This window comes from Chiloscyllium punctatum, chromosome 13 (genome assembly GCF_047496795.1).
Source record: "Chiloscyllium punctatum isolate Juve2018m chromosome 13, sChiPun1.3, whole genome shotgun sequence".
Classification (NCBI taxonomy): domain Eukaryota; kingdom Metazoa; phylum Chordata; class Chondrichthyes; order Orectolobiformes; family Hemiscylliidae; genus Chiloscyllium; species Chiloscyllium punctatum.
The window spans coordinates 104,621,181-104,633,976 of NC_092751.1; the positions used below are offsets into that span (position 1 = coordinate 104,621,181).

The following is a 12,796-nucleotide window of genomic DNA, read 5'->3' on the forward strand; positions in this document are numbered from 1 at the left end:
ATTATCTAATCTGCCTCTGATAACATTTGTTTTCTTGCCCTCTAACTCTGCCTTCTCAGGCAAACAGTCTTCACAATACTCAATTTTCAATCAGATTTAAAGCACCTGAGTCTTCTTCCCTCTTCCTGCAATAAAAACACTGCTTGTTCTGTGGTGCTGTGGAGTCCGTGGACCACGTGTATATTGGGTGTGGGCGTTTGCAGTCCCATTTTGATTTTCTCAAAAACCTCCTCCTCTGTTTCTGGCTGCACTTCAGTCCCACGCTCCTGATCTTCGGGCACCCGGTACGGAGGAGGGAGGGCAGGTCTGAAGACCTCCTTGTGGGTCTGCTCCTGGGCCTGGCCAAACTGGCCATCAACAGGTCCAGGCAGCGGGCCATGGAGGGGGTCGTTAGGGCCGACTGCCTGCCCCTCTTCCGGGGTTACATTACAGCCCGGGTGTCTCTGGAGAAGGAGCACGCGGTGTCCACCAACACCCTGGAGTTGTTCAGGGAGAGGTGGGCGCTGCAGGGAGTGGAGTGCATTATTTCCCCCTCCAACTCTATTTTGATTTAGTCCCTACCCTCCCCTTCACTGTTTGATCACACAGCTTTGCCCTTTGATGTGAAGGGCAGTGCTTGTCACTGGCCACTTGGGTGTTTCCTTTCTTCCTGGTGGTGGAACTTAAATAAAGATTCATGCACCTTGTGTCTCTCACTGTGTCTCACACCTGCACACACACAACATGAGTGCTGAGGAAAAATAAGCACTACTGCAGTTAGGCGGTAGTGTGCGGGTTAGTAATAAAAAAAAACAGGTGTGCAAAAAAAAATTGGAGTGTCAAAAAAAAGAAAAAAAAATTAAAAACTGGATCGGTTCTCCAGGTCCCACTTTATAATTTCTAAGCCAGGGTTGCTCTTGTTTCAATATTCACATATACATTCACATGCCTCAGTTAGCACAAAGACAGAATTGCAAACAGTATTTTACTTGTGACCTTGCTAATAAGATACACTGGGTTAAAATAACTGGTTTCAATTTATAATCAGGAGGTACTCAACACACATTCAAGCACTTGATTAGTGATGCTGAGAGCGGCTTTCCATTGGTTGAACATTTTCTGTGAGTGGTTTATGATCAAACCCAAGTCCTTTGCCACGTTTGTGAATAGATACCAATCACTGGCTTTGAGTGTTGGAAATATTAACCTGATTTGCTAACACAGTGGTCAATGGTTATTCTTTGATTAACACTCAGTTCATGGAGTGAGGTGTATTATTGGGGGAATGCATTATGTACATTGGATCTTAATTGTCCATCACCAGCTTCTGTTTGCTTTTGAATAGCCGGTAGAGCTATTTTAAACATGCCAGTACTTTGTATATATCCCTCAACCAGCATTGAGGTAGCAGGATTATTTAATGCTTGTCACAATACTCTGTATGTGTGAATAGCTGTCACATTTCCCCCACAATGTTACTTCATTGACTGTAAAACACCCTGTGTTCATCCATGGTACTATATAAATACAAACCTCTTTTCTTTTCAGCTGGTAATCCTAAACATGCAGTCTACTCCCCCCATAGTCTACAGTTTTAAGGTTTTTGATCTACAACAATTTTGTCACTACAGCATATTGTTCATTTCCCAAACAACACATTCAAAAGCAATATATTCAAAACAGATTTAATGAAGATAAAGAGAGCGAGTCATTCAACATGATATTCGGTGAACTGAACATAACATAACAGACCACAACAACAAAACAGCGCAGCACGTAAATTGCTACATTACTAGGATGACAGGAATAAGTAGTGAACATTTGACAGTCTTACTCAGAGGTAGTGTGGAGAATGGCAATGATGTTTAGATGCTGTCTACAGGCACTGTTCACCAAGACCCAAGGAAGAACTGGTCTAAATATAATGGCTCAGAAAACAAAGCTGCTCTTAAGTTTCACATTCCAGTGAGAAGAACTGTTAATTGAATGAGCAAGTCTTTCCCCATTTTAAAACTCAAAGAACTGTGGATGCTGGAGACCAGAAACAAAATCAAAGAGTGTTGGAGAACCTCAGCAGGACTGGTAGCATCTATGCAGAGAAAACAGAGTTAATGTTTGGGGTCCAGTGACCCTTCCTCAGAACAATCCATACGAGGATGGAGAATCAGGTTAGCACGACTTTCTGAAAAAATGAAGCGCAAGTCAAGAAGTGAAAATATTTATTCAAGCCTCAGAAAACACCATTCTAACCTTTCCAGAAAGTAATTCCAAATACTAATGGCCAATTTGTTTTTGCACTTTGCATTATGTGAACTCATGCAGACATCAAAAGCATCCTTGATAATTTGGGTGTTTCTCATGGTCAGTTTTCTGTTCAAAACATTATCATTATTGAAAAGTTCTACCATCAGGACCCGACATCATAAAACCGAGGACATTCTTGTTCTCAACTTCAGATCACTTGAGACTTTTTTTTTTATATAAGTTCATTCAAATGGCTGCAAGCTAAGATTCTCAAGTGCTCTTTTTATAATAGGAGGTTGAGCAAACAATAACAAAATGAAGGAAAAACTAGTTTAAAAAATTCAGAAATGAACGTATTTGTTTGTCTGTCTCAGACCTAAACCCCATGAAAGTAATAATCCAACACATTGCTTTTGAGACCATATGGAAACTATACTGTAACAGAAGCGTGATAATTTGTGCCTGGCATAAAATTTGACTCCTGCAAGTAAGCCCACATTTCTTACAAACTGAAGTGATTAAAGTAATCTTCAGTGTGCCCTGGGGAAGCAGTACACTTTGTTTGTTCTGTTCGATACTAAATGTAGGATTCCACTCTATACCCCAGTCTACTCAGATGATGATCAATACCAATCATTTTCCAAAAGGTCAAACCACTAAGTAGGATTCAAAACAAGTTGTTGTCCACAGGAACAAATCAGTCCTCCTCAACCAATTAAAATTCAGGCAGCCTTTGAATTCGCCATCTAGAGGTTAAACAGAGAAACTGTTCAGTTGTGCTCCCCTAGACTGGCTTCCTCGAGTTATTCCTGTTCCCAGTTCCAGTCTTCCATCTAATTAGGGAGGAGATTGGATAATTTCAATCCTCCCCCACCCCATTAATTATGCCTGAACACTGCATAACTTTTGAAGTAGGCAGGAATAGTTTCATTCACAATCTACACAATCTTTCCTCCAATTCACTCCCAGGACATGGGTTGCCCTTCAATAGGACCAGCGTTTGTTGGCCATTCCTAATTGTCCCTGAATGCAGCGGCTTGTTGGGGCCACTTAAAATGCCAATTAAGAGTGAACCATCTTGCTGTAGGTCCAGAGTTACGTATGGACCAGATCAGATAAGGATGGCAGATTTCTTTCCCTTTATAGTATCAGTGAATCAGATGGAATTTTAATGACCACCTAGGAGGAGTGCGGACACCATTGCTGACACTAGTTTTGTGCATCATTATTTATTCCATTTAAATTCTCTAGATGCAGGGTAGATTGTGCCTCCATGCCCTTTGCCTCATTAGTGCAAACCACTAGATTATCAGTCAATAATATAAGAGCTATGCCACCGTACCTTACAATATACAATATAACCTCCTGATACAGGGTCCTTCCCAAAACAGCAACTCTCCTGCTCTTCTGATGCTGTCCTTTTTCCAGCTTTCACATTTTATTCACAGTAAGGCAAAAGATGGAAAATGATAGACCAATTCATCTAATCTCAGTCATGGGTAAGATCCTGGAATCCATTTTGAAGGATGCGATTTCTGAAGACTTGGGTAAAATAGGGTAAAGTCATCAAGGGGAGGTCATGCCTGACAAATCTGCTAGAATTTTCTGAGGAAGTAACAAGCAGGTTAGATCAAGGAGAGCCAATGGATGGTATCTCCCTGGACTTCAAGAAGGCCTTTGACAAGATGCCACACAGGAGGCTAGTGAGTAAGATAAGGGCCCATGGAGTCAGAGGTAAGGTGCTAGCATGGATAGAAGCTTGGCTGTCTGGCAGGAAACAGAGTGGGGATAAAAGGGTCCTTCTCAGGATGGCAGCTGGTGACTAGTGGTGTTCCACAAGACACAGTGTTGGGACCACAGCTTTTCACTTTATATATTAAAGATCTAGATGAAGGAACTTGAGGGCATTCTGGCTAAGTTTACAGACGCTACAAAGATAGGTAGAGGGACAGGTGGCATTGAGGAAGCAGGGAGGCTGCAGAAGGATTTGGACAGGTTAGGACAGTGGGCAAAGAAATGGAGTACAATGTGGGAAAGTGTGAGGTCATGCACTTTGGTCGGAAGAATAGAGGGGTGGACTGTTTTCTAAATGGTGAGAAAATTCACAAATCTGAAGTGCAAAGAGACTTGGGAGTTCTAGTCCAGGATTCTCTCAAGGTAAGTCGAGTCAGTAATTAGGAAGGCATGTGTAATTTTGAGAGGACGTTAATATAAAAACAGGGGTGTACTTCTGAGGCTCTATAAGGCTCTGGTCAGACCCTATTTGGAGTATTGTGTGCAGTCTTGGGCCCCATATCTCAGGAAGGATGTACTGGCCCTGGTGTGTGTTCAAAGGAGGTTCACAAGAATGGTCCCAGGAACGAAAAGCTTAACATAAGACAGACATTTGAGGACTCTGGATTTATATACTTGATGGAGTTTAGAAAGATTGGGGGAGGTGAATCTAATTGAAACTTAAAGAATACTGAATGGCCTGGACAGAGTAGAGTTTTCATTGGGAAGAGACTAGGAGCTGAGAGCATAGCCTTAGAGTAAAGGGAAGACCTTTTGGAATGGAGATAAGGAGAAACGTCTTCAGCCAGAGAATGGGGAATCTATGGAATGTATTCACCACTCACAGAAGTCTCTGGAGGCCAGGTCATTGAGTATATTTAAGATTGAGATAGATAGGTTCTTGGGCATCAAGGGGATCAAAGATTATGGGCAGAAAAAGGGAGAATGGGGTTGAGAAACTTATCAGCCATGATTAAATGGCGGAGCAGACTCAATGGGCTGAATGGCCTAATTTTTGCTCCTATGTCTTATGGACTCTGACTTTCCAGCACCTCAGTCCTCACTATCACCAAGTTAGTATATAACCTCCCCTCACTGGAGTGGTCACCTAATATTTCTTCTATGGGATGTGCTGCCCTTGGCTGGGCCACTATTTATTGTCCATCCCTAATTACCCTTGAATGGAGTGGGTTACTGGGCAATTTCAGAAGGCAGTCAAAAGGCAACCGCATTGCAGTTAGTCTGGAGTCACATACACCCATACCAAGTAACAATGGCAGATTCCCTTCCTTCAAGGACATTAGTGAATCAGGTGGGTTTTTTTTACAACAACTTTAGTATCAATCCCAGAATTATTAACGAAAGTTAAATTCCATAAGTTGCACGGATGGGGTTTGACACATGTTCCCATATTTAGGCCTCTAGATTCCTGGCCCAGTGACATGAATAACCCTGCCTATACCAACAGATTTGCTTATAGGTGAGGTTTTGAATTCTGTTTACACTAGGCTATATAAACTGTGATTCTAGGTTAGAGTGGTGCTAGAAAAGCACAGCAGTTCAGGCAGCATCCGAGGAGCAGGAAAATCGAGGTTTCGGGCAAAAGCCCTTCTGAGTAAATAGACTGCTTGCTGCCTGCAAGTCCTAACCCACCTCCAACTGTCAGTATTTTTATTCATTCATGAGACGTGGGTGTCATTGGCTGGGCCATCATTTATTGCCCATCTCTAGATGCCCTTGAGAAGGCGGTGGTGAGCTGCCTTCTTGAATCACTGCAGCCCACGTGCTGTCGGTTGACCCACAAAGTCATTGAGGGGATTCCAGGATTGTGACCCAGCGAGTGACAAATGACAATACATTCTCAAGTCAGGATGGTGAGTGGTTCGGAGGGGAACTTGAAGGGGCTGGTGTTCCCATATACAGTTTTTCTTTGACTAGAGATGTACAGCACAAAAACAGACCCTTCAGTCCAACCCATCCATGCAGACCAGATACCCCAAACCAATCTGCCAGCACCCAGCCCATATCCCTCCAAACCCTTCCTATTCATATACCCATCCAGATGACTTTTAAATGTTGCAATTTTACCAGCCTCCACCACTTCCTTTGGCAGCTTATTCCACACATCAACCACCCTCTGCATGAAAAAGTTGCCCCTTAGGTCTCTTTTATATCTTTCTCCTCCACCCTAAACCTATGTTCTCTAGTTCTGGACTCCCTCACCCCAGGGAAAAGACCTTATCTATTTACCCTATTCATGCCCCTCATTATTTTATAAACCTCTATAAGGTCACCCCTCAGCCTCCGACACTCCAGGGAAAACAGCCCCAGCCTGTTCAGCCTCTCCCTATAGCTCAAATCCTCCAACCCTGGCAACATCCTTGTAAATCTTTTCTGAACACTTTCAAGTTTCACAACATCCTTCCGATAAGAAGGAGACCAGAACTGCATGCAATATTCCAAAAGTGGCCTAACCAATGTCCTTATGTGATGGTAAGTCCTTCTCATTTTAACCTGTAATTTGCAGACTGCAAAGATTAGTTTGTTTAAATGACAGACTCATTAAAATTATAGATTTAAACAAATTCTCCAGTAGAGCACAGCATTAGACTAGTATGGCCTCCCTTGTTTAAGATGAAGTCGATTATCCAAACGAAAAAATGCCCGCCCATCTCATTCGGATAATCGGGGTTCCTCTGTACAGTGATATCATTGTGCAAATATTATACATTCATTGCATGAAATCTATTCAATCTGCACTTTCCAGAGACTTGATATTCCTGATAAAATAAGCAAAAGCACCTTTCCACCCGCTAAAATCAAGCTGCAAAACTTACAATGCCATAGAAAGGTAAGCAATTTTTAAAAAAATCCGCTGGGTACTTGTCACAACCATCAGGTTTAATTAATGTTTTTGGAGGCATTTTCACTTCGAAATAACAACATGTATCATTTACAAGCTGTTCCCATCTATGCTGTTAATAATACCCAGCAGGCTATATTACTCAGTCCTCTCTTTTCATGTTTGTTATACATGATTTCAAATTGGTTTCATTATATATTCAAAATTGAGTTTCCTTGTCCTTTTTAATAATGAACATGACTTGAGAAATGAAACCACAAGGTTAACTCTCTTACCTGAGACTATAGTGTACCCAATGCCTCGTGGCCTCCCTCGATCTTGATCGATGGCTGTAATAACCCGTACCATCTTACCCTGAAAAATAACAGCAAATGCACAACATTCAAGAGAAGGCAGAAATAAAGACCACACACTTCAGTTCTTGTGATGACGGGACCTTCCAAAGAGTTTTACAGCCTTATCACTTTTTAAAAAGGTATTGTCACTTTGGTAGTGTGGCCCCAATTTAGGCAAACTCATAAATAGTAGCGTGCGATAACAATTCTTTCCGAGCTCGATAATGTCGGGACACCACGTAGGATGTGCCTGTTTTCCTTCAAAATAGTATCATGGGACCTTTGGCACATGGCCAAGAGGAGAACTCAATCTAATGGATGACCAGCACCTCAGACAGGGCAGCACTCCATCAATGACAGAAACAGTCCCCCAATGTGGGAGTGCTGCACTACAAGAGTCAGCTCACAGCTTGTGCTCACATTCCCTTGAACCCATAACCTTGTCGCCCAGATATTGGTAGGTGATGTCAAAGTGGGCAACAGGGTTTCAATAAAAGCAAATGGAAGGCCCTGCACTTTGGATCCATTGGACAGGACACTGCCTGAATGGTAAAGACTTGGGAACTGTCGGGGTTCCAAAGTGACTCGGGGTGGTGTGCGGGAGGCTGGAGTGCAGGTTGGATTGTAAACATTTTCCATCATGTCGGGCCACACCTCTCTGGTGAGTGGGCCCTAAACACAGACCTTCACAATTCACGAAATACCAATGTGAAGGTCAACGACATCTTACCCTCTAAGCAGAGTGCACTGATTGGTTGACAAGTGGACCCTGATTGGTAGTGTCATTGCGATGGAGAATGCACCAATTAGGTGATGACTGCCAATTAACTGCCAAGCGTTTTTAAAAAACTGATTACTCAGGGCAATGTCTTGACCAATGAACCAGTGAATGGCTATCACATATTTTGTTCAGCTGAAACAAGAGCAGTGTGTGATCACATTCTCTCTGCCTGTGTATTAATGTGTGTGATTTCTAGTGCACAGTAAAAATGGCAATTCATCTTTACATTGGTATTTCTTGCAAGTGTCCTGTTGAGGACAAGATAAGAAGGTTTGATGACGTGCATAGATTTTTTTTAAGGAATCCTCAAGTTCTGTATGACCAAAAGACTAGAATTATAACCCCGTTTGTGGCATTTGGAAACCTGTCCAATTATTTTGGTTATTTTAGAGCACATTTCATTTTACCAAGTGCTGCAATGTCCTGGTTACATAAAGGTGAAACAAGGCAATCTCATAGAATGCTCAGAGCTTGATGCCCCTTGGGATTGAAATGAGACTGGTATTTGCAACTCAGCTAGGTGTGCTCAATTTGAGTACACCATAAATGGCCAACATGAACTATGACTGACGCCAAACGCAGTGAATTTGTACAGCTGCCTGACTATTTCCCTGACACCTGATGGATTTCAGCGGAAACACGTGAGAGAAAACCCATCTGCTAAAATTTAGTCATGGAAGGTGAGCATCGCTGGTTGGGCCAGCATTTATTGCCTGTCCCTAGTTGCCCTTGAGAAGGTGGTGGAGGTGTTGTTAGGGAGGGTGTTCAAAGATTTTGATCTACAGACACAGAAGGAACAGCTGATAGATTTCCAAATCAGGATGGTGAGTGACTTAGAGAACCTGCAAGTGTTAGTGTTCCCACGTATCTGTGCCCTTGCCCTTCGAGATGGAGTGGCCATTAGACTGGATGGTGCTGACTATGGAACCTTGGCAAATTGATGGTACGCATTGTTGTGACTGAAGTAGAGGTAGTGAATGTTTTTTGATGGAGTGCAAATCAAAAAGATGTTTCCTTGTGGATAGAAATTGAATGGATTGTCATGATGTTCCTTGTAATTGACAATGGCTAGAAATGCTTTGCAACACACAGAAATGTGAATTAAGTTTGAAATAATCACAGAAGACCTTTTCTTTATAGGGAGTCACGTTACTGATTAATTCCTTCCCACCCTACACTCCTGAACAAAATTTTTATTGGACGGAAATATCCATAAAACACAACCTGAATTGACTCGTATCAAAAATGTCAAATTGTACAATCATATTTTAATTACTGAAACACAAAATACTTCACCATAAGTAATTCAAACAGGCAGCAATGTGTTTCGAAGTGTCAAAGAACACACATGTTGTTTACTGTTTTCTTTTTCGAATTGTAATTGAAGCTAAGATGTTGCTTCAGTGTGAAAACTACATATATGGGAGAATGAGGGTGGGGGAGGGGCATGACATGTCAGCATATAGGCTAGAATAAACATGCACTGTTCTTTTTGGAAGAGTTTCTCTTCATCAAGACAACAAATACAGTGAACCCTTCAACACCTTTCAACTAATCAACTGGATTTCAGTTACCCAGTGACAACGAGGTACTCTGACTAACAAGGTTGGAACCCGAGCACACTCTCAGTTCCATCAACCTGTCACACAAACACACACAATACGGTCACCAATTGTTGATCAGAATGGACCATCTCAGGTGCTGTGGGAAATCCGCACCTTCGCTGTTCAAGAAAACGCAAATATTCGGCAAACTGTTTTACTCAGAAATATTCCCTACTCCTTGCCTCAGGTATCTCCTTGGCTCAAACACCCTTTTTGCTCTTTACTCCAGCATGCGATGAGGGGGGTGGGGGGGGAGGCCAGGAGGATTCTGGAAACCCCAGAACGAAGGGCCATGGTGATGTCGACACTGGAGTCAGAGGAGTTTGGGCACAAGCCTTTTGCGAAGAGGAGTGGGAGTATTTTCCATGGGTCTAACTGGCCTGGCCCAAAGCACTTCCAATACTGGTCAGGGGAGATGGTGACAGAGTGGTATTATCACTGGACAAGTAATCCAGAACCACAAGTTAATACTCTAGGACATAGTTTCAAATCCTACCCTTGCATGATGGAAGTCGAATCAGTGAGAGTGCCTGCAATTACAAAGCTACTCCCAATTGAGACCATGTCACCATTAATTGTCATTAAAGACCCATCGGTTTAACTAAACTCCTTCAGGGAAGGAAATCTACCACCATTACCTTGTCTGGTCTACATGTGACTACAGACCCAGAGCAATGTGTAGTTGACTCTGAAATGGCCTCAGAAAGCCACTCAGTGAAGATAGCAATCAGGGATTGGCAATAAATGCTGGCCCAGCCATCAACACCAACATCCTAGGAGTAATTTAACACACAACTTTGTTCCTCTGCTGTCAAAGAGAATTCTTGTCTCCACTCCAATCTTACCCCTTCAAACAAAACCAAATCCGTATTAAACAGGATCATTGCTCTGGGAATGTATTTCTGGCATGTTGATGAAGGAGCCCATCTCTGCCCAACATCCAATGTTTGAGCTGCAGCTTTCTCCAGTTGAACTTTTAGCTCCCTCACCACCTCATCATCTTCCCACTTGACCACTATCCAGAACTGTTCATTATTGAAGCATCCTGTTGGATCCCAATTCAACTTCTAGCCATCTAGTCTCTCCACAAATCCAACCCCAATCTGCTTGCTCTCGAAATCTCAACGAGACTTCACTGTCACCAGACTCTCCTACTCTAATACTGAGCTGAACTGAGCTGAGCTGGATAGCTGCCCATTACCCACCTCTACAACCTTCAGGTAATCACAATTATTCTCGCCCTTTTCATACCTGATTGCTAATAAACACTTGTCAGTCATTTTTGTCTTCAATGACCTACAATGTTGCTTTGTTCTTTTGAATATTTGGATGGCCCAAGGTGCTGATTCCTTATTCCAATAGCATCAGGTCATTATAAATATGAAGGGAAATCAAGGTTAATCATGAAAGAGTTGAGTGTGCGGTGCTTTTCCAGCACAGCAGGTCAGGTAGCATCCGAGGAGTGGGAGAATCATCATTTTGGCCCAAAACGTCGATTCTCCTGCTCCTCAGATGCTGCCTGAGCTGCTGTGCTTTTCCAGCACCATACTCTCGACTCTGATCTCCAGCACCTGCAGTCCTCACTTTCTCCTTAAACATGAAAGACGCAGAGTTTACATGGAACTAAGCCTGTGGTTTGCCTCTAGTTAAGGAAACTTTTGTCACGCTGATCTTTCTGCCCATGAAGACTCCTTCCCAAAGACACACCTTCTTTTAGGCAGGGTCTCTTTGGCTGCTTCAGCTGCTCTGCTCACCATCGCCATCTGTTGCTGGAGGCCTCATTACACATCTAACATGTCAATTTTAGAACACTCAAACCTGATTAAGTTTCTCCATAGTTTCATCCCCTCCCAGTTTCTGACCTTCTTCCAGCTTTATGACTTTTCGTCCCCAAAGAACCTGTTCTTTTTGCTCCACTCCACTTTGTATCTCTCACTCTGGGTTAGTGGATTTCACCACTAATCCAGAATCTGGTTTCCAGTATCTGCAGTCATTGTTTTTATCCCTTTGTACCTCTCACTGTCTTTGCGCCACCACAGGCAGCTAACCTTTCAGCATTAGCCACTCACTTTCAAACCAGCCTTCCATCCACTGACTCCATCTACATTTTCCACTGCCTTGGGACAGCAACCAGCATCATCACAGACCGCTCCCACCCCAGTTATCCTCTCTTCCACCCTCTTACTGTTGGGCAGAAGATATCAAAATTTGAATACGTGTACAAATGATTCAAGAACAGCTGCTTCCTTGTTACCAGACCTCTCAAACTAATTCTGAGCTCTCTCCCCCTCTCTGCACATTCGCTGCTGTAAGACTGTACTCTTCACTCTATTCTGCGACCCTGATGTACTTTCTATAGTGTGGTCTGCCTGTAGAACACAGAAAACAACACTTTTCACTGGATCTCAGTACATGTGACAACAATAAATCAATAAATCAATCAATCAATCAAAAGCACTCCTACCACTCTCCTCCAACAAAATCAACCTTGAAATTCAACTCTTGCCACCTCACCTGCCCTGACACGACATCATCTCCCCCCATTTCTCTCTCAAATGTCCAGAAATGATTTGTTTTTCTCTGTTTAAGGCATTATATCTTGCCATTTTTGTTCTTCTCTCCTGCTCTTGGGCAGAATACTAAGAACGGTTTGCTATCTGATAAGCAAACTTGCTTTTTCTCTAATCTCTCTCCCTTCACCGTAAACTTTCTTATCTATGTTATCCATAAGGCAGCCACTGATCCTCACAAGTATGTTCCTTTGTTATTGCCTAAGCTCCAACATATTAACCTGCAGCATCTTGTATGTAAAATGCAGACTTGTCACAGCCAAAACTGAACACTCATTCTTTCACAGAGTCTTAAGCCTGTGAAACCATTAACCACTTCAAGTCTCCTTTTCTCTCACAATCCATAACTCGAACTTGACTGAAGTATCATGATCTTCTTAGTTTGTTAAATAACTTTTGCCAAGCTTGGTAGTAATTTATATTATTTAGTTTGGTCTTTTACTTTGATTTTCTAACAATCAAAAATTGAAGGAGATGAAAATTGAAAAACCACCACTACAATAAAAAAAAAGTGGGGAAATCCCCAACAAGCAGTATAGAGATACAGTACTGGAGAGGGAAGTTTGAGGAACAGCAGGGTCCAAAAGAGTCTAATGACTTATCTCAGTGAAGCCTGTGTATTGGGACCAATGAACTGCTTTCCTAGT

At 42.5% G+C, this 12,796-nt stretch overlaps 1 protein-coding gene across 1 annotated transcript in view; it reads right to left on the reverse strand.

The window, feature by feature from the left end:
* Positions 1-12,796, reverse strand: part of cdh23 (cadherin-related 23) — a 967,008-nt gene that overhangs the window by 730,309 nt on the left and 223,903 nt on the right. The window contains exon 9 of the mRNA XM_072583543.1: positions 7,135-7,213. Coding sequence (XP_072439644.1) covers positions 7,135-7,213 — 79 coding nt within the window. The remainder of the gene's footprint in view (positions 1-7,134; positions 7,214-12,796) is intronic.